Source organism: Podarcis raffonei, chromosome 1 (assembly GCF_027172205.1).
Source record: "Podarcis raffonei isolate rPodRaf1 chromosome 1, rPodRaf1.pri, whole genome shotgun sequence".
Lineage (NCBI taxonomy): Eukaryota > Metazoa > Chordata > Lepidosauria > Squamata > Lacertidae > Podarcis > Podarcis raffonei.
Window position 1 is genome coordinate 87,840,091 of NC_070602.1, and position 27,895 is coordinate 87,867,985.

Genomic DNA, 27,895 nt, shown 5'->3' on the forward strand with positions numbered 1-27,895 from the left:
TGGTCAAGTCAGAAGAAAACTAACACAGTGAGAAGTGAGGGGAAGAATCTGTTCGGGTTCTCTTGGAGCTGCGAGCTCACTGATGTTGTTCGGTTTTCATTGGTTTTAACTTTTGAAAAGTTCAAAGAGAGATTACAATATAGTTTGAAACTTAGATGATTCTCTGTGTAAACAAAACCAGAATGGTAGGCATGGATACTGTTGCACGAGAGTGTTATGCAATGTCCGGCAGGTCTGACGTAAAGCAAATCTGTTGAACTGGAAAATATTAGACAGCTACAAGATACTATTATAGTACTTCAGCAATATATAAGAAGCAAAGGGCATGCATGCACACACTTATAAGGATCAGTGGAGGACATCATGGCAAAGGATCAGTGGAGGACATCATATGCAGTTTTGAATGCATTTTCAGCATTCTGTGTACAGAATAACTCAGGGTTCCCCCTTTGGTTATTCTGCTGCACACTGAGTGCCCTTCTTTGTGCAGCTTGGGAATCGGGCTGAGCATTAGCTGACACATGGAAACCAAGCCGACCAAGAGAAAGAGGCGCCTCACAGCCAAATCCTCCCCTCCTTTTTTTGCCGAAACAGTGGGGAGGAGAGTAGAAAAACCTGCATGTTGACCAGTTTCAGATCAGACACTCATGTGGGGCATTTCATCTGACCTAAATGAAACAGAATACATGCCGCCTCCTTCCCCTCATGGCAGGCCACCCCGCCTTTTCCCAGCCTCAGGGGAGGGAGCCTTTAATAATGGTCTGTGTAAACTGATGCTCAGGCAGCGAAGAGTTTGGGGAAGAAGCACTGCTGGACGAGAAATCCCACAGAGGAGCCGCGACTCAATGAAAGGCGGCAGCCCCTGAAGTGCAGCAGACAGAGAAAATGTCTCTCCTCGCCAAGGTCTTGAGAAGGGACTGCAGGCAGGTGCTGGAGCCTCGCAGGAGCTGCGTTGGCGGCGTGGCTTTTGTCAGCAGGCTTCACCAGCTGCCCAAACTTTCAGGCAGCCCGTCCCTGGAGGGGCAGAAGGAGGCAGCTGCGAGAGCGGAGGACAAAGACGAAGACGAGGAGGAGATGGGGGCAGCTTCGGACCGTGGAGCCCGGGGGCTCCTCCTCGACGCCTGCCAGCACCCGAGCCACCAGAGAGTGAGGAGCCTGAGGGAAATGCCCGGACCCAAGACCTTCTCCAATCTGGTCGAGTTTTTCTGGAAGGATGGCTTCAGCCGCATTCACGAGATCCAGGTACCATTGAGCGGAAGGGGATCCGTGGCAGGAGACGGTCGACGAAATTGGGCAACAAAAGAGCGAGTGAATCACGGTGGTGGGACAGGAAGATTTCACACGCATTTCTCTCCCCTCGCAGGGCTCCCTTGTCGTCTGATTGAGAAGCAAGGAGGGCAGCTGTGTGTGTCCCCCCCCCCATTCAGAAAATGAAATCAGTTTTGTGTTATTTCTCCAAGACGTAGCCTTGCTTTGTTTTCCAGAGGAGTATATGATGAACCCTTTTGTAAAATATCGGGTTGCAGATACAACCTAGAGAGATTGTAGGGGTGTGTGTGTCGTTCTTTTTTTAATAAAAGAACGGTCTGATAACTTTACCGACAAGTCAGAAAATAGGTGCCAGAAAATATAACTAGCTGGTATTTAAATAGTTTTGAAGTCAGAAGCCTGACTTCTGAGGTGGTTTTTTGTTTGTTTGTGGCAGATGCTCTGAGGGGACTGAAAAGAACGTGAAAAGGAGGTGTTGCGGTCGGAAATGTCTGAGCTCCAGACTTTGGTCAAGGCTTTTATTCCGAACTATTCCCCCCCCCGGACCGTCTCGCCGTGGCGGGAGACGCGCGTGACGCAGCCTCGTGCGTCGTATGTGTGTCCATGAGGAGCTGACGAGGGAGCTCCGGGGTCGCAGGGCTGAAACCCGCACCTTTCTCCTCAGCTCCGGGGAGAGACCATTTTGTCGCCTTCGTTTGCACAGGTCCCCGGGGGAGGGGGACGTTGAGTATATATGCACGTTATAGATTAGATAGATATAGATAGATATGGTTGACGGGGGGGGGGCGGGAGCAGCAGCAGCAGCAGCAGCAGCACGAGCTGCCGGCGAGAAAGTTGCACAAACGTCCCCTCAGCGGAGGCGGGCGCTTTGAAACCCTCCCCGTTTCCCGGCGAACTTCCTTCCTTCCTTGCCTCTCCCTCGCTCCCTATTGAAAGAGAGCGCGAAGCAGTGGCGGCTGGAGGAGACGCAGGGAGGCCACGGCTGCTCATCCTCGCGCAGCTCCCCGGTGTCCAAATGCCCACGGCGCCGGGTGGGCGACGAGGGCTCTTCCTCCCCCGCCAAAAGGCGCCACACTCCTCCGTTCGCCGCCCTATACGCTGGCGGGGAGATGAGCCCCACGTGACGTGGGGTTGAGGAGGGTGGTGGGACCAGCAGTTGTCTGCTTTCCAGCCTGAACGGGGCGGGGGGGGGAGGCAGGGTGATTTTTGAAGAGAGGCAACACTAAGATCCTTTCCCCACCCACCCCTCCCCGCTTTGGGTTGGCGCTTGGCTGCTAATTTGCCCACATCTGGTTCTGTGCTCAGCCCTTCCCCGCCCCCCCCGTCGCATAACAGGAGGGTTGCTATGGAGCCAGGAGTGTTTTGACACCACACAAAAACACATTTTGCACCCCCGCCCCGAAGGACTTGGTGCATTTGCCATCCACGCTGTTCCTGGCACTTGACAGCGCTAACGTTTTACATCTGCTTCGCTAAGCCTTTCATCCCAGGGACCGGTTGTTTTGCTCGACATGTGGGACTGCTTTATTTTCCTCGGGAGGTTGGCCTCAGCAGGTTTTAAAATGGCCAAAAAGGATTACACACCACACACACACACACACACACACACACACAGTTGTTGCTACCTTGACCATCAAATATTGCATACTGGGAAGTTTTGTAGTTGTGAGTAACCGCTGAGGGGTCCTTTCATATTCCCTTGCTAATGAAAGATAAGATATGATATGATATATCCTGCTAATATATTTAAGAGGGTGCTCTCAGTGGATCTTAGTGCTCACAGTGAAATGTGGGGGCAGACAGGAGTTAAGAAATGCATCACAACGTTATATTATTATTAATACATTAATCAATTGTTATTCATTAGTTTCTATATGGATTAATGCCAAAAGAGCATTCTTAGTCGTTTATAAGTATAAAAACCAACTGTGTAATCAATCAAATAGAAATATCCATAATTAAAACACACAATGAAACAATCCAGTTAAAAGAATCCACAATTAAAATATTCAATTAAAAAACCACAGTAATAAAACAGGAGACTCTTGAGAGATCAAGGGAATGCTTGTGTAAACAAGCATGTTTCAAAAACCAGTGGAATACCAATACAGATGAGACCTCTTATATTTAAGTAAGGGATGCATTTCCTAACACTGGTGCCACCAATGAAAAAGCCCGCTTCCTTGTTACCACAAGCTGATCATCGTTAGGCTGTGGCAAGACTGCTGGCTGATCTTAATGCCCTTACTGGGCAATGGAGAGGATTTTGGTTTTTCAGGCATACTGGTCCAGAGTTGTTCAGGTCTTTATATGCAGTTAAGAATAGTTCAGAATTGGCTTGGGGGCTAAGTAGTCAAATGCATTGATTTCAGATTGTAAACCTGACAGGGCACAACACACACTCAGAATATCAGTTCAGTATTTTCTGGATTTAGTTTGCCAATTCACTTACATCCAAGTTCTAGGCATGTTAGAAGCCATGTGGGATCTCATGCCGCTCCTGGATTGGATGAGAAAGAAAGATAAAATGGGATGGCAACAGCATATAGAGATCTCACCAAATCTTGTCTTGCTGCTCAGTTGTACCTTATACACGCTGAATAAGGGGAGGAAGTGGAAGGACCAGAGAGTAAAAGACATACAAAAATGTAGGGAAATGACTTACTGACATCTTCTGGGACTGACTTGCAAAAGGAGATTTCATCACCGCTACCACCACCTCCTACATGCTCATATAAAAGAGGCATTTACAATCTCCCTAACCAACCTAGCAAGCTTATCCAAAAGCTTGTGAGATAAATGTGTTAGTGCTCTGATGGTGTTTCCTGCTTGGCAGGGGGTTGGACTTGATGGCCCTTGTGGTCTCTTCCAACTCTATGATTCGATGAAATACCTACCAAATTCTAAGTCACGTTGCCCATTAATTGTAGATTGAAGGCTGGCTCATAATTAAACCCCTTTCCCAATTCTCTTCATCTCAATCTCCTCTTCCTCTGGAACCAGTTTTCAATAGGTGAAAACTGTCAAGAAAGAAACCCCCATGCACTAGCAGAGGTACCGTTCCACAACGAGACCTTTGGGTCCAAATATCAATCTACCTGCTCAGGAAATTCAGCAACTAAACTCATTCTGCAAATGTAATAAGAAGGCAAGGGCACATCTAAAATGTTATTCTCCTTCAATGTAGCAGCTAAATCAGCTTGGATACAAACAGTTTTTCTTGCAACACATTTAGCAAATGTAGCACAGCAGATAACCAGGGCTGATTTGTTGTCCCATTAGAGACCTGGATATAACAGGCCCATAGCTACCTAGAAAAGTTCAGCTGATTGACCACTGTGGATACAGTGGTAGTAGATATGGTAAGTAAGATTTTCACATCACCATCACTGCCACAAAAGAACGCAGGCTCTGGTCTGTGTTTGGTCATCCCTACCTCTTCATTGTCTTAAACTCTACAGAATATTAGGGATCAAACCTGAAGAGACAGAGAGACAATTGGCAACAATGGGGACTCCTTTTTTCTTTTGAAGAAAAGAAACTGCTGGAGGGTCACAACTGTGGATGGAAGGAATAACCTTCCTGTCCCCCGGCTGTAATTATTTAGATAAAAACAAGAAGCCTAGCTTCTATTACGCATGAAGCATAATGTGCAGCCTGACCATGAACTGTGGCATGTAGGATAGTGTGTCTAGGAACAATAGTGTCAACTGCCCATACTGCCTCCTTGCTTTAGCAGTTGACTAGTACTTCAGTGGGACAACTTGCAATATTTATTTGAAGGAAATTCATTGGAGAGCAGTCAATAAACCGTTTGTAACCATTAGCCTTTATATAGGCAGATTACCCTAACTACTATTACTCTCTCCCAAGAAGGCTGTATTCACTATAAAGCTAATCACCAGGTAAGGATTTATCCATGTTGTTGTAACTACATTTCCCATGTATTGATCTCCAGTGTCCTGTCCAGTACAAATCCAAGGTGCGATTTGTAGTATAAGTAGGTTCTGATCCATACCAAGAACAGCCCACTCATGCCATTAAGTCATGAGCTGCACTAAAGAGGTCTCGGCATGGATATTGAGATTATTTCACAAACACTTAATGAATAACAGCACCAAACATCATTGAAAGAGGGTCCAGTTTCCACAAGCATTTTATTGTTGTTTAGTCTTTTAGTCGTGTCCGACTCTTCGTGACCCCATGGACCAGAGCACGCCAGGCACTCCTGTCTTCCACTGCCTCCCGCAGTTTGGTCAAACTCATGCTGGTAGCTTCGAGAACACTGTCCAACCATCTCATCCTCTGTCGTCCCCTTCTCCTTGTGCCCTTAATCTTTCCCAACATCAGGGTCTTTTCCAGGGAGTCTTCTCTTCTCATGAGGTGGCCAAAGTATTGGAGCCTCAGCTTCAGGATCTGTCCTTCCAGTGAGCACTCAGGGCTGATTTCCTTCAGAATGGATAGATTTGAACATCTTGCAGTCCATGGGACTCTCAAGAGTCTTCCACAAGCATACTATTGTTATTTGACAATTGTTCCAATTCATCAGCAAGGCCTCAGCACTTGGTATGATTGCAGTATATTACCTCCAAGTTCAGAGGAAGCATGGCTCTGAAAACTAGTGGCTGCTGCACCCTCAACTCCTGCCTGTGGGCTTCACAAAGGAATCTGCATGTTAGACTCCTCATATCACCCATGCATTTATTGAAGATATTGACATAAAAGCCACCCTTTCACAATGTTGGTTGCACAATAGAAAGCGAATAGCGAATTAAATAATCAACTCAGACGTTTTGTTTCGATTGTACATCCATGTAGGGAAATAAACCATTTACAGTTTATTGGAAGCTACAGGAAGTGGTAGCAAGCAAGTACATGACTCAGTCTGTAGTACTGTGTAGCTTTCTTGTTCAAGAGTTTTATGCAAACCACCACACTTATGCAACTCTCTAAAAGAATTAATAAAACTCTGTTAAGAACATAGGTGAATAGAATAAAAAATAATAATCTGAAATCTTTGAGCAATCACAGCAGCTACTTAAAAGATGCAGTCTGACACGCAGAATGTTCCATGCATCACACCATATGTGAAAGTGGGGGAGGGAGTTGAGTGGTTTTACAATGAAGGTTCTGTTTGTCAGTAACCTGACTCCAACATTAAGCCAGGCCACAACATCTATGCCTAGTTCTGCTTTGGTTAAACAGAAACATCTTTCATTTAGAAGAGCTATAGCCATGCAATGTGTTCTCTGCATTGTTAAGCAAGAAAGCAGAGAATGATTTTCCCACCCCCCAAAAATCTATATATTTGCATGTGAAGTGGTATGTGACATTAGCTGGCGGGGGACGATGACATAAATTATAAACAGTGTTTTAATGACTGAACAAAGATTAAATGCTTGTATGACATTGGTGAGCTCAGTGAGCAGGCAATATTTCACAGCACAGCATTTAAACGTCATTGGGATTATTAGGAGGTTTTTAAAAATCATTTGCCAGATTTAGATTTTCTGTTTTGCTTCGTTTTGGTGAAGAAAGCCCTTATCTGCAGCACTACTGAGGCCATAGCAGATTGGATCCCTAAATTCTCACGAGAGCAGAACTCTCACAGAATACTCCAGCTTGCACATGCCGGGTAATGTGATTTTTATTTATTCTGTTCTTTTTCTGCAGCCCTCTGTGCTCTCTGAAAATATGCCTTGGAGGCCTGGGGACCTCCAGGAACAACGTGGGAGGGGGTGGGGGAAGGAATGGATGAAAATCACCACCTTTCACTCTGCCTGCAGAAGCCTTCCTTGGATGAGAGTTCTTTCTATTCATAGAAGGGCAGTTTAGGATCCAAGCAGTTGTTCTTGAACACTGAGCATAATTTCCAAATGAATCTCAGAATTCTCAAGCACAACTTTAGTTTTTCTTTCTTTAAATAGATTTTGTTGCTCAGTTTTGAAATAAAGTGGTTCAGTCACAATTTATTAAACAAAGTATAATATTTCATCTTTATGTAATATAATCTGCTAGGGAAGGCACTTTTTAAAATTCTTCATAGTTCAAATGTTTTTCACCAGCTCTTCTTTCATAATTGTCCTCTTGTTGTCTCCAGCTGGCAGAGATTCATTGCTATGTGAATAAGCCTTCTTCCCTCTAAAATTATATATAATTTTGCAATGTATTTAAAAGATTAAAGCTGCTGTAAGGTGGGGACATTTAAGGGCATGTATTTTTTCCCTTGGCAATCAGTATATAGACCATAAATAGATTTTTCCAAGAAATGGGAAAACCAAAAGTATTGCAGAAGAAAGAACTGAACAAAAATGGAATATTTTGTTACTAACATGGCTGTTCCTAGAAACAAAAAGCAACCCTCAACCCACTAGTCTGTGATAGTTACCAACCAACTGCTAATGTTTTCTTGGAAAGGAGATTGAAATGGTTGTGGTGGATGAGCTGTAGCCATTCTTGGATGAAGCTATTTTCATCTAATTTCAGTCTGGGTTCAGATCTGGATTTGGGACTGAATTGGCTTTGTTTGTCCTGATGTATGACCTTCATTGGGAGAAGGGGAGTATGCTCTTTGAAATATACTCAGAGTCGCAAAGTGATTTCATGCTCTTCATTCAGCTCATAGTGGTGAGGAGGAATGAATGAAAGTCCCCTCAAAGTATCTGCTTTATATACATTATTTACACAATGGGCTGCACATGATTGGCTAATTCCGGAATTCTACTGTAAGCCAATCAGGTTGTGGATTCACTTCTATCTGGAGCATGATTGGGTAGTTCCTGCCAACCAATCATACTGCTGCATTGTTCTAGGACCAATCAGACTGCTGCAGTTTGGATCCTATTCAACTCAGTACATAACACTCTTGCTTCTTCTGCTTGATCTCTCAGCAGCTTTTGATATCATTCGCCACAGTATCCTTCTGGACTGGTTTTGTAGCATGGTGTTGTGGGCACTTGGTAGATCCCATACTGCTTGCAGTGTTGGTTCCAGAGAGTAGCTTTGGAGGAGTGCTGTTTGCCCCTCTGGAATTTGTACTATGAGGTTCTGCAGGGCAATATTATTTCCCAAGGCTGTTTAATATCTGTATGAATGTGTTGGGATTTGGAACAAAGTGTTACCAGTATGCTGAAGACAAATATTTCTATTCCTCTGTTAGATCTGAGTCAGGAGTACAGGCTCTGCACAGAGCTCAGTGCTAGGTGGGTTGAGGGCCAATAAACCTATGGAGAAATTCAATACAGTGCTAAGGGGTGTATGCATGTGGGGAAGGAAGTATATTCTCACGATGGGACTTTCCTCCATCTCTTCTGCCCATGTGCCCCCTAGCATGCCCCCAAACCTGGAGGGAGGTGGGAGTTCCACTGCATGAGCAGACCTCATTCTGAGCACACAACAACTTGGTTGAATCCCTCTTTTAGTTTAAAACCTGGCAGTGTGGAAGCCCTGTGGGTGAGTGGTTTCTGTGTCTGGGAGATAGGTCAGCAACCTGTTCTAGATGGGGTTGCATTCCCTCTGAAGGAATACTATATAGTCTCCTGTGTCACCTGAGGAGCATGTGGCCTTGGTGGGTAGGAACGCCTTGTGTCAGCTTTAGTTAATTAGACAGCTATGGCTTTTCCTGGCCTAAGAAAAGCTTGCCTGCTGTGGTCCTGGCACTGGCAACCTGAAGACTGGATTAATGCAATGCACTTAATGTGGGGCTTCCTTTAAGATTAGTCCAGAAACTGCAGCTGGAGCAGAATATTGCAGATAGGTTGTTGACTGGGACAGCCAGTCAGCACCATATAGCACCTGCTCTGAGGGTGCTGCACTGGCTGCCAACTTGCTACAGAGATCATTTCAATGTTTTCCTTTTAGCCTTTGAAGCCCTAAATAGTTTGATACCAGGTTACCTAAGGGACTGTTTCTCTTCATATATATATATCTGCCTGGAAACAGCACTATTCAGTTCTGTATGCCCCAGATGTGTGCTTAGCATACACTAGAAACTGGGTTTTTACAGTTTCAGCTCCAGACCTCTGGAATAAGTTACATTTTGAAACACCTAGCATTCTGATATTTAGACAGCCAGTAATGATATTTTTATTTAAGAAGACTTTCATTTACCCTGCCATTTTATGGAATAATAACTGTCTAATTGTATTACTGGCTTTATAGACTTCCATTTACAGTTGTACCTCGGTTCCCAAACGCCTCCGTTGTTGTACATTTTGGTTCTCAAACACTGATAACCTGGCAGTAAATGCTTCCACTTTTGAACGTTTTATGGAACCCGAACGTGCAATGTGGTTTCTGCTGAGTGCAAGAAGCTCTTGCAAGCAATGGAAAGCCGTACCTCAGTTTTTGAATGTTTCAGAAGCTGAAAAGGTTTCTGAAATGGATTCTGTTCAAGAACCGAGGTACCACTGTATAAAGTTCTTAATCTTTCATATTTTATACTTTATCTTCCTTTATTGTACACTGCTTTGTTAAGTTTTTATTATAAAGTAAAATAAATAAAATGTCACTTCAAAACATTAAAAATGTGGGCAAAGTTCCATTTCAGGTTTGTTGGAATTTCTTAACTTTCTGTTTTTATTCCAATCCTAACACACTGTAAAAAATTATTCAGACACATCTAATGTTGATTATGTCAAACTCTTATAACGTTTATAATATCATTTCTATAAAATGAATAAATATATATTGTTTGCATGCTCTAACAACACATTCAAATAAACATATTTGACCACTGGGGTGGAAAGAGAGCATTTTCATAAGTTTCACAACTGGGCAAAACAGAAAGCACACCTGATCTTATACTTCAAGTTCTTGAAATTATGTACAATGCCTGAAGTGATCATGTTGTTTTTAATTCCCTGGGTCACAATACAGATTTGTCCATGACAGAACTTGTAATGTTGCATTATGAAGAGGGAACCATGCCCTGGGGGAATGCCCCTGTGCTCAGATTAAAATCAGATTAAAACCCATTTTGCTTCAACTCCTTGAGCTCTGCAACAGCAGCTTTTCAGGTGCCAGGGAATCTGGGAAATCAGGCTATAATGTAGTTCATTACTTCTAACTGCATAGCCATATGACTATATTTTTTCTTGCTGGTAAGAATGAATAATGTATTCATCTGAAATTTACTTTTCGTTCATAGCAGAAGCACGTTCGGGAATATGGAAAAATTTTCAAGTCTCATTTTGGTCCCAAACTAGTTGTATCCATTGCAGATCGAGACATGGTTGCTCAGGTTCTTCGGGAAGAAGGATCCGCGCCACAACGAGCTGACATGGATTCCTGGCAGGAATACAGGGATCTACGACGGAGAGCTACAGGACTTATATCTGCGTGAGTGCAATGGTATTTTTGGCATTACGTTGCCAAACAATGTTTAGATCTTTGGGTTTCACACAAAAGACACTGATGATACATTTTAAACTGTTTTTGATTAATGCGTTTCTTGAAAGAATGTGCTTGTAGCATAATTATATACCTATGGGGATGAGTGTTGGCAAATGCCTTTAGGGAACATTCAGAGTAATTATTGATGCAATGTGCTTATTCCAAAGAAAGCCAATCCCTTTATGACTCACAGACATTCTTCTGCTTTTATCACATAACATTGCAGCAGCTAAGTGTTTTATGTAGTAAGAACTAAGCTGTACATTAGTAAAGGTTAGCAGCATCTTAATGCTACAGTCTGGACAAAAATAAATGTATTTCTTTTGTAAGTCTAGAGATGGAATGTTCCATTTCCCCCATAGTAAATGCGTAAGGTGACAATGTTAGTCAAATTTAAAAAAATAAAATTGGAATGTTAGTCATTCTCAGAGTAAACCCATAACTTAAGTCCATCAATGTCAATGGATCTATTCGGTGTTTGACTAACATAGAATGTCACCCATTTTTAATATGCAGTCAAACCGTTGTATGTTAGGCTTCAATCACCCCACTGTTATATATATTTAAAGTCCACTAAAGTGTATGGCATTTAATTCGAAACGGCATGGCACAACTGAGAAAGCGAACATTTAATAATTAGACTTAAAGTATAATATCTACTTGTATCATCTTGCTTGCAGCATTTTGCTTGCTTAACAGACTTCTGCTTGTGTGAATGGGGCTTATTGATCCTCTCCTTCCCACTGCAGCCACCCACATACCCCAAGGGCACAGTGGAGAGAAGGAGAAGTATGAGCTCCATCAGGTCCACTAGCTTAACATCAGATCTCCCCTCAATATACCACTTAAGAGTATAAGGAAGCTAGCAAGGACTAGATGCATTTTATGGAAGCGGGGGGTGGGAATCAAACTCTGATCAAATTGGTATGAGTGGTATGGGTCACATTCCTCTCAAAACTTCTAATTAATTTACATGTGAGTTGTTATGACACCCCATTACCTAGTTTGATATATATTAATAACTGTCAGCGCTGCCCAAGGTCCCAGCTCACACAAGACCAACGCTGCTTCTTGCTCAAGTTTAAAAGTCTTTATTGAAGTTCAGTTTCATTTCCAGACGCGCAGCGCGCAACGCTACGTCTATCCATCAGACCGTAGAAGTCCCATCTGAATCTCCTCCCCCCTGACACCAGCTTAAGATTCTAGCCTTACTCCACCTCTTCCTCTGTTCCTTCTTTCTCTGGGTCCTTCTGCTAGTCCAGCACATTTACTAACCCAAAAAAGCGGGAATGATACTGGCGCACCGTCGCTTTTCCTTGCCGCAATCCATGCATTTCCCTTCTAGCGACATCCACATCCACCGTTGATTTAAAGCAAGCGTCCATGGCTTCAATAAAGGCGCTTGAATCTTTGAGGGCGGGGTCATTTTCGCGTAACAAGGTTCGCAGCCACGACTTAGCTTCCCCATGCAGATGAGTGATTATGAAACCCACTTTCTCCTCCTCATCTCTAAAGTCTTTCCGAAGCAATTTGAGCGCGAAAACTACTTCTGCTCTGAAGTTAGGGTACTGCTGCAGGTTCCCGTCAAAATGGGTCACAATACTCGCCCCCCTTTTCCCGAGGCCAACTCCCTCCGGCTTGGCTCCCAGCTGCCCCTCCTTTCCCCATCTGTCCCACCTGGCTTGCAGATCCTGGCAGAGCGCAGCTGTTTCTCCTTCTTTTTTCTTAGACGCAGCCAATTCTGCGTAGAGCGTTGAGACCGCTTCCTGCAGTTGCTTGACTTTCTCCTCTGTAGTCATCTTTGCCTATCTTCGTGAGCTTGCAGAGTTTTTTTTTTTTGAGAGATGGGACTTACTGTCATATTCCCCTACGCTCCCCTCTGATTCCTCTCCTCCGCTCTCTATTTGCTCTCTCCCCTGCTCTTCTGCTCCTGAGCCTCTGACAATAACAAAATTCAGTAGCACTGATCCAGATATATTCCATTATACACAAAGATCTCCTCAGTTCAAAGAACAGTGCTAGGCACCTTTTCTGGAGGAGGGGGAAATGGGGAGGCAGCTGGACTTAATTGTATCCTAACTGATCTGATCAGACTGCACAGTTTTACATGCGTGTGCACACCTCACCTCTAGGGTGGCCTCTTATGAATCAGAAAAAAAACTATCAAAACAAGAGGACAAAAGAAGACACAGGTTTGCATATGCTAATGCACAAACACATTTAGAAACAAGTCTCAAATGGAAATATATAATCTCAATATAGTAGCGACAGCTGAGACCAGGTGAACTGTTTGCCTATTCAGTCTGCTATTCAGTCTGCTAATTGTTGATGGGCAACTTCAAGGGCACTGCTATCTCTTTTTATAGTTATTTATCTTGAAACTGGACTTGGACCAGTTTGTAAAATATGTAAAATATAACCAGTAAGGCAATGTGCTATCTGCTTCTTGTTGAATCTAAATGATTGAATAATCAGCACACAAACATTATTCCTCCAACAACACTTTCAAGAATAGACACATTTGGTTATGGCTTTCTAATGAGAGATGCTCTCTTTTTTACTTATTGACGGAAATAATTATTTAGATAATTTTAAACTGTTATTTCTTCCAGAGAAGGGGAACAGTGGCTAAAAATGAGGCGTGTACTAAGGCAAAAAATGGTAAAACCCAAAGATGTTGCCGTTTTCTCAGGAGGAGTTAATGAAGTTATTGCAGATTTAATTAAGAGAATCCACATTCTCAGAAATCAAGAAGAAGATGGGGAAACAGTGACAAATGTTAACAGCCTTTTTTTCAAGTATTCAATGGAAGGTGAGATTGATAATTCATTCTTAGAAATTAATGGAAGATGTGGCTGTGTTGGTGCTTCATCAACAATTATTGCTTATTATTATTATTTATTAATATTATAATCATCAACAACAATTGTTCTTGCATTACTCAAGTTGGCAAAAGGAACACACTTATGTTCCACACAAAGGTACAATGTCTGGATAAGCAGTATTCAGCTATTAAGGAGAACAATATAATTGTCTCACAATACATTCCACAGTACATCAGAGGTAGTTGACTTTTTTTGCCTGCAAAGTAAACATGTGGTGTTGGACGGCTGCTTGCAGGCTGCATGCCTGTGGGCATGGACAACAGTGGATGGAGCTGATGTCATTAACAGGCATACATTGGTCCACATATATTGCTCATCTGTGCTGCAGATGGATAAAGTTGCACTGTACATTATTCCACTTCAGTGTAATGTAGTGTACAGTGTTTGCACCATTACACCATATGCTATGTGTATGTTGCCTTACTCCACAAAAAATGCTTTGTGTAAATCAGGGCTGGATTTAGGTTTCATGAGGCCCTAAACTACTGAAGGTAATGGGGCCCTTTATATGTCCAGCTGTCCTTTGTCAACAACAAATTGTTACTGTTTTAGTGTTGAATATATGCTATATGGTAATTTATGGACCTAACAGGTATCTAAAGCCGTTTGCACATAACAAAATATGTATATTATCAAAGTAATTGTTGAACTGAAATACAATTAAGAAGTAGTATATTAATAGTGAATTACATTTTTTTCCTTTAAGTTTTTGGGGCCCCCCCAAGAGAGTGGGGCCCTAAACTATAGCTTGTTTAGCTTATGCGTAAATCCGGCACTGGTGTAAATGTACAGACAATATTATAGCCATGCAAATTAATCCCATGTGTTTTGAGACAATGGGTCTCCCTCCCAGATATGTGCCTAGGACTGGGCCTTTGGTTCTTGTTGTGGGTGTTTGTTAGCTTGCTTTAGTTCTTCACCTTGAATTACTTTGGAAAGGAAAAGAATAAATCCCAATGTATTTTTATTCTATAGGAGTGGCAACTGTTCTGTATGAGTGCCGCCTGGGGTGCTTGGAAAACCAGATCCCCCAGAACACTGTGGAATACATTGAAGCTTTGGAGTTGATGTTCAGTAGTTTCAAGACTACCATGTATGCAGGAGCCATCCCCAAATGGCTTCGTCCAATTATTCCAAAACCTTGGAGAGAATTCTGTAGATCATGGGATGGACTCTTCAGATTTAGTAAGTTTTTTTTTAAAAAAAATCATTTTGGTTTCATAAGTTTGCAGTAATTTGGAGGGCAATGTTTTCCGCTTCCTTAATAAATGTAGCGAGGCATTATTGCAGTTTAAGGATGCATTCCAGCAAGGCAGAAGCAGCCAGGGAAGGTGCAGAGCCGGACCAGCGAGGACGTGGCATGAGAAAAGGGTGTGTGCCTCAGGGAGAGTCTGAGGGGCCAGACAGAAAGACGTAGAGGGCTTCATTTGGACCTTGGGGTGAGGTTCACCACACCTGCTTTAGGCCATTCCTTATCTTCCAAACTATGGATTGGAGACTTTAGAGGAACATCTCAACTGAGTCTGACTTCTCATTGCACCTTACCTAGAAAGCAAAAAGAAAAGAAAATCTCATATTTCAGCCGTGTTAATGGCCATACCGCTTCCCTCGCTTTGAGTGTAATTTGCTGTACAACAGAATTTATGTGGGGCTGCAGTTATGTGCTTTGCCCAGCAGATCACTTTGTTTAGCAGAGCTAGGACAGTTTTCTAGCAAGCAATGCGTAGTGAGCTTACAAAAAAAAGCACACAACTCTAAACCTGTTATGAAAGCCCTGTGTTGGTTGCTGTCACCAAATGACAAATGAGAAATAACAGTTTGAGAAACGAAATCTCACTGATTAACAAATGCATTCCCCCTTCTTCTTTCTTCATCGCAAAGGTCAAATTCATGTCGACAATAAATTACGTGATATAAAGTCCCTTTTGGACCAGGGGAAAGAGGTAGATGGTGGACTTCTCACAACTCTGCTTAATAGTAAAGAACTTACAGTGGAAGAAATCTATGCCAATATGACTGAGATGCTTTTGGCAGGAGTTGATACAGTAGGTTTACTGCTATGACTGTTGTTATTACATTATCAATATGATTACTGTTATTGTTGTTCAGTGGACATTTCCTAAATTCCTTATGAGAGAGCGAGGCAGGAGGAGAAAGAGAATCAGGACTGTTTTAGTTTCTCCCTTGCCTGAGTTTCAATCCAGGGTGACAATGGGATCAGGACTCACATTAACCCTTCCAATGTGTTGCCTAAGCCTAGCGGCTCACCTTGGCTCAAAGCAGGGCTGGACCTCTCTGGTCCATTTATCTCAAGACAGAATATCCCTAAAGCTGCAAGATACAACCTCCTTTTAGGCATATTAAATTGAATTAATTTGGTTCGATTTGTAACAATTTGGAAAATCAATAAAAATAATTGGCAAAAAACAAACCTGCTTTTAGGCAACCAGTGTGAAATAAATATGGAGTTATTTTCCTTCCTATAGAATACAGTATAAACAGCATTTCATGTTTCGATTGTTGCAGCAGCAAATGATGTAGTGGGGCTGCACCACCCACCTGACCTCCACTTGGCTGAGTCACTGCAACATGTTGGAACAGAGAGAAGGAGGGGTGTGGCGGTGGCAAGGTCAATCCAGTGCTCCCTCCCGCTGGTGGATTTGCACTGTGTTGTCATAATTGCCACTGTCGCCCTCCCCTTCTCCTTCTTGGAGTGACTCAGCCAGATGGGAGGTCAGGTGGGCGGCGCAGTCCCACCATGTCACCCGCTGTTGCATTGTTCTCTAATATTAGACTTATCTCAGACGCATAAATAAATTCTATAAATCTGTAAAGCTATAGCTGAGGTCTGAGGAGCAGCAAACTAGTCTGCTTCTGCCTACATATATGTAGAACAAATACCATTATCAGAATTTCTCTAAGAAAGATGGCAAGGCAAAAGTGAGTGTGTTGTTAAGTAGTAAGTTACAATGGTATTTCATGCCATCAGGTAAGGACAGGGTCAACCCAAGGCATTTGGCGAGAACTTTCATCCTCCCATTCCCAATCCATGTAGAAAAGCTCAGCAGACCATTGAATCATATTTCAACATCCTCCACTGCATCTTAAGGGTGGTGACTTTAGTGGGTGCAGGATTCCCTGCCCTTCAATACTTGCTACCTGAGGCAGCTGCCTTACTCTGTCTCATGGTAGGGCCGGCCCTTGGTAAGGGTGAGTTGATGTTATTTTACCTTATGTTACAGATTTGAATTACAATACTCTCCCCAGAAACATCTATGGAAGTATGATTAGGATTTTATTTAACATAAATAATTTGCTTTAATTAAAACTAATTCCACATCTGAATTTAGTAGGTTCTGATTTTAAGCCTGAAGGGTGGGGACATTAACTTGAGGACCTTAGAATAAAACAAAGTGTGTCAAATATATATGTTCTATACATGCATTTCTACTTTTAGTTTTGAAGCAAGCTCTTTTATACAACTTGAATTGGCAATGTTTTGTGCTATCAGAGCAGTTGTCTTAATTTATATCTCCCTCTGTAGATTATATATGTAGATTATAATAACCAGATTATCATGATTCTGTACTATATGAAGGAAAGTGTCTAAGACCTGGTCCCTCAGTGCTATGATTTAAAATATAAAAGCAGCAGGCACAGAAAGGGGTTATTAAAGACTTTGAATAGAATAGGGCAGCTGTTACTGGGCTTCAAAGCACTTCAGCTTTTTTAGCACAGTGCCAGTTTTGAAGAGGATGTGAAGGAGCTGGGAACCTGAGAGGAGACACTGTTTAGCTCACAGCAATTTCTTATGTAGTTAGGCACGGCTCCCAGCCTCTACTGAGAGAAGCTGTCCAGAGCTTTTTAGAAAAATGATAATGCAGAACATAATGAAAATAATGAAATGAGGGACTGAAGGCAGCGTAGCACAAAATTGGAAAGAGTGGAGTAACTGCTGCTTGCCCCCTCCTCCTCATGGTTACCATGGGAAGTCAGTAACTTCTGAGTTAAAGTACATAGGATTGTGCTCTTCGGGTAAGAGCTTTATAAAAATTAGCTGTTATGAAGAACAACAATAATAATCATATCTGCATTTTGTTCAGGTTATAACAAACCATTGGTTGAAAATGAAAAATGCTACTGCTTAGCAAATGTTACTAAATGTTCTCCCTCCCATTGGTACTGTCTCTTCCCTGCCCTAGACTTCATTCACTTTATCTTGGGCGACGTACCTGTTAGCAAAGCACCCGGAAGTGCAGCATTCTGTCTATAAAGAGATAGTCAATAACTTGGGGAAAGATAAAATCCCTGATGCACATGACGTCCCCAACTTACCAATGATCAGAGCCCTTCTCAAAGAAACCTTGAGGTAAGTGCAGAAAAACTAAGTTGACCATTAAACGTTTTTGTTCCTTTCTTGTTGTTTTGTGTCTTTGTTTCAGCTAAATTGCAATTGTGTTTTTTAACGTGCCCTTCATTATTTGTATTAGAGTATGTCTCACTATTCTCTGCAGATTTTAATAGTGATTTAATGCACATTTATAAAAGCAAGCAACGTTGAATTCAATTGGACTTTTTGCTGACTAAGCAGGCTTTGAATTGGGCTGTAGGTTCCCTACATTACAGAGAAGCTTCTCTGAGTTCCTTTTGAGTTAAATATTCAGAGTACTGTGCCAGTAGGTTCAAAAACTTGCTCCACCTGCAGCTTCACAAAGTTGCCATAGTTCTTTAAAATAAGTGACTTTTTTTTACATAATGTGCTCTCATTTGAAGAGAGTCTGTTTGCATACTCCTCTCCCGTTCCCTATGATATGCAACGAGAAAAGATTGGGAACTTCTACTTTATCTTTTCAACTAACCGCTGTCCCCCTTATGTCTGAATGCAGGAAACTGTGGTATGTTCTAAGTGTGATCAGTTAAAACAAACCAGTTTTAAACTGTGGCATTATATTCTAGTTTGCTAACCAATCACACTTAGAAAAAAACCATGGTTTCCCAAAATTCAGATGTAATGGAAACCGTGGCTTCCTGTTTCTTGTGCATGGAAAGAAAACATATGAGCCTGAGGCTTATGCAGGTTCATTATTGCAACAGGAAACCATGGGTTCCTACTTCACCTGAATAAAATCTAGTCAGCTGCCTCAATGAAGATTACAAGGAAGGTATGGTGGAGAAAGACACTATTTTAGTTAGCAAAGATAGTTGGTTGTAGACTGTCTTTGAAGATAGACTTTCCCTTTTAACTTGTATGGCGAATAGTTATTGATAGATTATTCTCAACGAAGTTTTTGAAAGACAGCTTATGCTAGTAACCAGCATACGATCAAGTGGCAATAGTAGACAAGTACGATACAAAACTAACAAACAAGCATTTCTTAATTTGATTATGTTTTGCATGAGAGGTAACTCCTCTCATGTTTTTCTGATCAGTTTGTGGTTTGTGAACAGAACAAAATAATTTTGTCGACTTCTCACATACCTTCTCTAACAGCACAATCAGATGCACATTTACTTAGAAGTAAGTTCTATGGTGTTCAGTAGAGATTACTCCCTAGTAGGTGTGTTTAGGATTATAGCTGCAGTTGTAATAGTAATAATACTCCATCTCCTTCAGTATTTTAGGCTGCCATCCTATGCACTAACCCCACTGAATATAGTGGGATTTACTTCTAAGTAAACATGTATAATTTTATATTGCATATTGCTCTTTTCTATATTTTCTCCAGCTTGACATTACTCTTACTGAGATGGGGTGAGACGACTGCATCATGGATTTTAAAAATGGCATTATGATACTTCCATTTAAGTGTAGCCCCTTTTCTAATATTGAGTTTATCTTCTTCATTGCTGTAGGACCCTGAGTTTTCTATGATACATCCAAGATCCTGTATGGTTTTAGCCAATCTAGATTCTATATATGAAACTAGGAATGTTTATCATTTTACTTCCATTGAATTTCATCTGTCAGTCTGTTACCCAATCACTCAGTTTGTTATAGTAGTAGTTGTTGCTGCTGCTGTTGCTGCTGTCGTTGTTGTTAGTATTAGTAGTGGTTTATTACATTTACTTGGTGCTTACTACAAATTTATGTACAATTATAAAAACAAATATAATACAAAATTTCAAATACATAAAAAGAACACTAATTAACTAAAAGCAACTGTCCACCCCCCTCTTTACTACTTTTTATCAGCCATGAAGGGCATGGGTTAAGAGCACATGTGATTGTCCACACCAATCCACACATCTTGTTCATGTCCTCAAGCCATACCAACTGAAGCTCATCTGAAAAAAACAGAACCAGATAATGTTCTAAATATCTCTTGAGATTCACCTGCTATAATAGCGAAGTCAATGTCTTCATGGATGCAGGCAACTCTATTCTCAAAACGCTTTGCAAACAAATTATAATGGGCCACCATTGGTTCCACCAACTTTTTAGAGTCAGAATATAAAATGTCCTACAGTATCTGGGAAAGTTCTACTGGATATAATAGTGCTGACTTCATTGCCACTGAGTAGGCTTAATAATGAGCCCTTATTTGGGTTCTAGTTTGGCTGCATTCATCTGGAGGTTTCCTCTGTTTGTGTTCAACATGTCCCAGCTTATATCATTGTCCTAAGCTCTGGTGTATACCAAGGAGTCAGGCTGTATGAAGTGGGAGAGGACATTGGGGTGTGTGTGATTGTGTCAATAGCCTGGGTCACCTGTTTATTTCACAGATCAAGGAGGACATGACAGGGAGCACCAATCATATCAGCCAAAAAGTCTCCCAGAGCTGTCTGGAAATTAGTTGGATCCATCAGCCTCCAATAAGTTATAATAGTTCCCCTGCTTTTGCAGAGGTGAAAAGCTGCTGAAAACCAAAATCTCAGCAGGAAGTGACCTGACCATGACCTGACCTCTTTCTGCCCAGTCAGGAAGACCAGATCCAGAATGTGGCCTTGCTAAAGGCATGGGTCCAATGACATGCCCCACATAAGTTTAGAGCTCTTCACAATCTTTTAAAGATTTTGCCATCCTAAATAAATTTGTGCTTTCTATGACCTTGGCTGCCTCACTGTTCAATTTGTTAAGAGGCAACAGTCTTGAAGCAGATTCCCTGTTTACTTGGCTACATTGTAAAAAAAAAAGTTTATTCTTACCTTGTACTTCCAACAATTTAGTTAGTATTGGGGCCCTGTTCTATTATCCAATTAATGCTATTTTTAAAAATATAGGGGCCATTGTTGAAGGCCTTTGTCAAAACCTTGTTAAAAATCCAAATATGCAGTGTTTACTCACTGAATTCCTCCTATCTTCCCATTTGTGGGCACCTTCAAATAATTCTAAAGAAATATAACATTACAGGCACTGAATATCTAATTGACACTTGTTTGTAGGTTATATCCAGTGTTACCAGGAAACGGTAGAGTAACCCAGAAAGATATGATTGTTGGAGGATACTTGATACCTAAAGGGGTGAGTTGTACAATGGCTTTGTGAAAGGAGTGGGAAAGGATGAAATCACAGATTTACTCTGGATACGTGAAACTGCCTTTGCTAGGAAATGAGCTATTATGTGAAAGTCTGGTTTAATTTTAGGCATGTTCAGAGATGTTATTCAGGATCCCAAGCTCCTTTTCTTTTGCTGTGGGACCCAGATTTCCTTTGTAAAAAAAAAAAAAAGTCTTAAAAACAGAAGAAAATTCATTTGCTTATTGGACATCTGGGCACAGCCATACACCATCTTGAATTTTCAGAGCCATTTATACACATGAATTAGAACATGCAAATTTGTGTTGTGAGCATTTGCAGTGAGTGCTTAAAGCACCTAGGAAATCCCCTGGCCATGTGAGGTCATTAGCTTAAAACATAGGCGCCATTTTTAAAAGAAACATTGAAACATTCTAAAATTATACTGTATGGTATTTTCAACCTATTTGAGTGTAGGAACTGGTAACTTGAAATTGTACTTTTTGTATAACTACATGTTATTCTGCTCTCCACCGATAAAAAGTTGGGTAAAACAGTAACCCGAAGAATGGGAACAGGAGTTAGCTGGTAGAGGTCTTTTACCTTGTGGGTAATATGTATCAGGGGACATAGTACATGAGATGAGCTGCTTCAGTATTCCCCTTTGCCATGCTGTTGAATGGAGAAATTACTGGACATAAGGAGAAGACTGGTGAACCGTTCATTCTGACTACCCTTGGCCCACCTTCTTCCACAGTGCTGGTTGCTTTCACCCCCCCCCCAAATGGTATGCCAAAAGCAAGGTAAAGGTAAAGGACCCCTGACAACTAAGTTGCGAACGACTCTGGGGTTGCGGCGCTCATCTCGCTTTACTGGCTGAGGGAGCTGGCGTTTGTCTGCTTCCGCAGACAGTTCTTCCTGGTCATGTGTCCAGCATGACTAAGCTGCTTCTGGCAAAGCCACAGCAGGGCACGGAAACGCCATTTACCTTCCCGCTGGAGCGGTACCTATTTATCTACTTGCACTTTGATGTGCATTCGAACTGCTAAGTTGGCAGGAGCTGGGACCGAGCAATGGGAGCTCACCTCATCGCGGAGATTTGAACCTCCGACCTTCTGATCGGAGTCCAAGTCCAAGAGGCTCAGTGGTTTAGACCATAGCGCCACCTGTGTCCCAAAAGCAGGGTAGTAGTTTTTAAAAATGGATTTTGCCTTGAGGCTGCATTTCAGTCATGCATCCAACAACCTTCCCAATAAAAGTAATTGATAATGCTGATGCAACTAACTGAAGCATCAAACATCTGGTTTTCTTTTATGTGAGAGGATGTCAAATTTAGTGTGGTGTGCTCCTTGAAGGGAACCACCTATTTGAGATTGCTTTGAGACACGCTCATGAAGCACACTAATTACTTAAGGTAGACCTAATGAGCCACACTTTTTTTTTCTAGGAGGAAGAATCTAGAGAGCATGGTAGCTTTTTGTGAAGTTAAAGAAGTATAGTTTTTAGTACAATTTTTTTTATAAATGGGTCAGTTCTGTTTTATCTGATTTAGGCCGAAATCCTATACACATCGGGCAGCCAGTTTTATTGAACTTGGTGGGACTCACTTCTGAGAACACGTATATAGGATTGCACTCTTAGCATCTTAGCTTGTCCAATGTTTTTTAAACTTTTTAAGCAATTGTATTGATCCTTGTGAATAATCTGAATTTATATTAAATATCATAAAATGTATATTTAGGAAACTATAAGTAGTTCATTAACAGGCATTTGGGAAATTATATGTAAATATATGTTCATTTGTTTCATTAGACCCAGCTGGCACTCTGTCATTATGCTACATCATATCAGGAAGAGAATTTCCCATTAGCAAATGAGTTCCAGCCTGAGCGCTGGCTAAGGAAAAGCAATATGGACAGAGTGGATAATTTTGGTTCCATCCCCTTTGGTTATGGTATACGTAGTTGTATAGGAAAAAGAATTGCTGAACTTGAAATTCACCTTGCACTAATACAGGTAAGCAGGCTACTAAAGCACATCTCCTTGCTATATAAAATGTTTAAAATATGTGTGATTTTGTATTTCAGAAATTCAGATTAATTCCCTGAACCAGCAATAGCTTTCTTTTCAGTGTGACTGCTCACATGTTTAAAGTTTAGCATTTGTACAGTCATACCTCATATTATGTCCGCTTCATGTTACATTCTTTTAGGTTACGTCCTGCGGTGACCTGGAAGTACTGGAAAGGGTTACTTCCTGGTTTCGCCATTCACACATGCGCAGAAGCACAAAAATGACATCATGCACATGTGCAGAAGCTGCGAATTGCAACCCGCACTTGCGCAGACGCGCCGCTGTGGGTTGCACTCTCCATGTTGTGAACGGGCCTCCGGAATGGATCCCGTTCGCAACCAGAGGTACCACTGTATATATTTTTGCAAGGATTGGGGTCTATAAATGCAATGCCAATAAGTGACTTAGTTTGCAATCCTGTACCCTTTTACATGGGAGCAAGCCCCATCAAACTTAATAGGATTTACTTCTGAGTAGACACATAGTGGTTCACACTGTTAGACCCAGTCCTCAAAGTGCTCCACTGGTGCAAGTCACGTGGGCCATTTGGCTGTAAGTGCCCATATTGTTGAACTCAAAGTAAAAAAGGCTATAGATTTATGGTCCTAAGAATGATCTGTAATAGCAAATAAGCTATCTTTCCCAATTCTTAATTTGAATTATATAATGAAATCATTCACTTATATAATTTCTGATATTGTCCTTCCCCTAAGGCAGGGGTAAGGAACATGATCTAACTAGCAAGCCAGATCCTGGCTGTCTCAACCCCATGTCGGTCATTTTGACAGGTTGGCAGGACCTTCAGACATAAAACAGAACAAAAAATATTTTGTGGGTGTGTCTCAAACTGCACCCACAGAGGTAGATCCTTTGCATGAATAGCTTCAATTCAAGATAGTCATGCAAATATATTTGGCTATATACCAAGCCCCATTTTGGGGCTTGCTGTAACTGTCAATCAGTTGATCAGCACTTATAGGAAGCTCAGGTTATTGTTATTTTTATTGCAATTATATCCCACCTTTTTTGGATAGGTATCAGCTGTGCCATGGATTTCCCTACCATGCACTCCATACTGCAGCTGATCTCAGCAGTCTTCCTATAAGTGCCAGTCAGCTGTTTGGGGCCTATAGCAAGCTGGCTTTGGGCAGATAGTGGTTGTGCTACGAGTTCCCCCATAGCACAATCTTACAGTCCACTCCTGCAGTTGCTTATTGAGAAATAAACCACACTCTGCTTAGTGGGACTTGCTGCTAGTGTGCATACTAATGAAGCCTTGAAATAAATCCGAAGCATGTTTACTCAGAAGTAAGCCCTGCTCAGTTCCATGGCATTTACTCTCAGGCACACACAGGACTGCAGCCTTAGTTCAGTCTTTGGACCTTCCAAAAACAACTGTTCACTGAGTGTTTATGGAAAATACTCTTCCACTCCGTCCTGGCACAGAAGGCTCTGCAGACTAAAGCAAAGGGCCTAATACTTGGGCCCTTTCAGTAGCAGCTTATTTTCATCACCAGTGATTAATAGCTGAAAAGGGGTTCTGGGGTGAAAGCTGCTCAGAAGGCACACCATCTGATCCAGTTACTCTGAAAAAGTCTCACTGGAGTAGTGTACCCCAGAACTGCCAGTGCTCCACCTCACGTTCCTTCAGTGGACACCACGTGGGGTCTCTGTAGCGCCCTAGGATATTCTACCTAGATCAGTGGCTCACCCCTCTGGTAGTTTGAGAATTTGAATCGCCAATCAAACTGATTAGCAGTAGTTTCAAAGGAGAGAGTGTACTTACACAACTCATAATTAAATTGCTGAGCTTACTGCTACAAGATGTGGTGATGATGACCATTGGATGAGAGAGCTTTTTACAAAATAGGTATTCACAGAGAACAGCTGTTAGCTATAACAGGTAAATGGAAGCGCATGTTAAAGGGCAATGAATGCCAGTTGCTAGGGGATGAACAGTTTGAGATGGCTGCTTCACAAAAGCACTTCTCTAGCCACTGTTGGGAATCAATAAGGCTCTTGCCTCTATAGTGGTACCTCGGGTTAAGAACTTAATTCATTTTGGAGGTCCGTTCTTAACCTGAGAGCCAGTGTGGTGTAGTGGTTAAGAGCGGTAGTCACGTAATCTGGGGAACCGGGTTCGCGTCTCCGCTCCTCCACATGCAGCTGCTGGGTGACCTTGGGCCAGTCACACTTCTTTGAAGTCTCTCAGCCCCACTCACCTCACAGAGTGTTTGTTGTGGGGGAGGAAGGGAAAGGAGATTGTTAGCCGCTTTGAGACTCCTGAAGGGGAGTGAAAGGCGGGATATCAAATCCAAACTCTTCTTCTTCTTCTTAACCTGAGGTACCACTTTAGCTAATGGGGCCTCCCGCTGCCACTGCACAATTTCTGTTCTCATCCTGAAGCAAAGTTCTTAACCCGAGGTACTATTTCTGGGTTAGCGGAGTCTGTAACCTGAAGCGTCTGTAACCTGAAGCATCTGTAACCTGAGGTACCACTGGATCCTGTATTCTGCCACAATGTAGGCTGTTAGGACTATCAATATTCTTGTTGCCTTTCTCATATCCAGTTTTTATTAATTCTAGTGTTCTGTTTTTTTCTCCTTCAAGCTGCTTCAAAATTTTGAAATAAAAATTTCTCCAAAAACTAAACCAGCTTATGCCAAAACCCATGGACTATTGACTCCTGCAAACTCCATCAATGTGAAATTTGCTGACAGGAAATGGTAGTAGGACCTTCAGGAGGCTCCTCAGCCTGACCTCTGACCGAAAGCTGCATGATGGGAATCCTGTAATCAAGCTTTATATGCCTCCCTTGAGGTTTCTCTTTCTCCTGCTAAACAATTATGTTTATTATGCAGAATGTTCATGCAGAATTATGCAGAATGTTCATGCAGAATTATGCAGAATGTTCATGCAGAACATTCTGTAAGTACAAATTAGAACCATTCCTCTTTATGCTGGCAATCCAGTTTGAGAGTTATGGTAAAGGCAGCAGTTGTACCAGTACAGTGTCATAGTCTTTATCACATGCCATCACCTTTGAGAAGAACTGAGACATCCTCTGCCAAATTCTAGTAAATGATAGCCAAAGTAGTAATCACTTTGTCACCTCTTCCAGCTGGGTTCCCATGGTTAGGTGATTGCCTGTGATAAAAGGCAATTATGAGATAACTGGTAAGAAATTTACATCCTCAGGATATCTGCAATTATCACATGCATAAAATATAAACTCATTCTTAAAGATAAGTGTGACTGACTGCAGGATAAACACTGGTTAGTAATGTTTGTTTGTTTGCTCCCTTCAGTGTCTTTTTGGGAACTTCCACTTTGACTTTGGTTAACTTTTTGATAGTTTTTGTCTATTAACTATAATGTACTAAAAACCTAGTATAATATTTTGAAATATAGAGACATTTTAAAGAAAATTATGAAACTTATAGGTTGTCTAGATTCCAATGTTTGATTTTTATTTCATAAAAGCTTTTTAGAATAATATACAAAAGGAATATAAAGTTTATGTAAATTTAAGCCAACAAGTCACATAAATGGTTAAAGAATAAATTTTTATATCTGTCATTTTTAAATATTTTTCAGTTATTACAAATATAGCTTTCATTTTAAATAAAAGCTTTACTTTAGTATCTTGGCATTTTTTTTTTTGTAATTGCACATTGTATATCCTGCTTTTACATAAAACTTTATTATTTGTGTGGGCTACTGCCCTCTCTAGGACAGATAGATAAATGACATGGTGTTTATGTACTTGAAAAATGTGCACTTTGTAGTTGCTCATATAAGCAATTTGTATAGCTAGTGGCAACCAGACAAGTTTATGTTTGAAACTTTTGCTTGTTACAGGATGGGAGGACAGCAATCTGACTGTTATGCAGAAAGCATTATTAAAGCAATTACTGTGTAGTGAAACCATTTTATACCTGCAGCTAAACAGTTGCTAGTAAGATTGAATAAGGATATGTACAAAATGGGTGAAAGTTATTCACTTTGAAACATTTACATTAGATATTTCAAACCAGCTGTTACTACCTTGACATTTACTAATCTCAGCTTCACATTAATTTTCCAAATGTGTATCTGTCCAACTTTCTTGTGAAGCCCTCTCTCCATCTCTGGAGAAGTTCAGCAGAGAATCAAAACTTGTGCGCTCTCAATATTTAGGCTTGCTTTTGGGAAACTCTGAGAACTTGGTTACATGGGGATCAAATGACTGGTTCTCAGTTTGAATTCTTTATGGCACTGTAATTTGGACTGTTGCATTAGCTGTTATCAAAAGTCATAATATGTTTTTATGATCTTTTGTAAATTAACTTTTCATATGATATATAAAAAAAGAGAAACATTTTAATAGTTTTCTATCATTAATAAATACGTTTAGTTACTTTGATCATTTCCCCTATTTGTCCCTTAGCCATAATAAAGTAATTATATATCAGCCCTGGATTTTGTCTGAAATTGTTGCAATTGTCAGCACCTTGAAAAACAAAAGACAGCATAGGGCTATTCTGCCTTATGCCAGCAATCCAAACACATTTATTACAGCATAAGCTTTGTTGCCTACAGTCTATACAGTCAGATTCAGAAAAGCTCTTCATAATAAATAATTTCCTCATGCGAACCTGCCTGGGCTCTGAGATCTTCTCTAGGTCCCGCCTCCCTCAGAGGCATGCTTGGTGGTGACTCCAGAGAGGGCCTTCTCAGTGGTGGCTGCTCCCACACTTTAGGACTCCTTTCCCAGAGAAGTTAGACTGGCTCCCTCCTCCTTGCTGTTCTTCCACCAGCAGCTGAAGACCTTTCTATT

General features: G+C 41.5%; 1 protein-coding gene across 2 annotated transcripts; it reads left to right on the forward strand.

The window, feature by feature from the left end:
- Positions 1-610: 610 nt before the first annotated feature.
- Positions 611-25,925, forward strand: LOC128420851 (cytochrome P450 27C1). Of its 2 annotated transcripts, none has more exons than XM_053402851.1 (9): positions 611-1,242; positions 10,418-10,608; positions 13,275-13,474; positions 14,523-14,732; positions 15,429-15,592; positions 17,750-17,916; positions 20,931-21,009; positions 22,816-23,019; positions 25,687-25,925. In XM_053402851.1, the coding sequence occupies exons 1-9, from the start codon at positions 886-888 to the stop codon at positions 25,804-25,806; spliced, it is 1,692 nt and encodes a 563-aa protein (XP_053258826.1). In that variant the 5' UTR covers positions 611-885; the 3' UTR covers positions 25,807-25,925. The 2 variants fall into 2 exon arrangements, with proteins under 2 accessions (XP_053258826.1, XP_053258837.1); XM_053402862.1 differs by having other exon boundaries at positions 1,146-1,242; positions 10,491-10,608.
- Positions 25,926-27,895: the final 1,970 nt, after the last annotated feature.

Coding starts and splice junctions, on each gene's coding strand:
- LOC128420851 (XM_053402851.1), top strand. CDS start 886: ATGTCTCTCCTCGCCAAGGTCTTGAGAAGGGACTGCAGGCAGGTGCTG. Junction 13,475..14,522: donor TTTCAAGTATTCAATGGAAG/GTGAGATTGATA, acceptor TTTATTCTATAG/GAGTGGCAACTGTTCTGTAT. Junction 14,733..15,428: donor GGATGGACTCTTCAGATTTA/GTAAGTTTTTTT, acceptor TTCATCGCAAAG/GTCAAATTCATGTCGACAAT.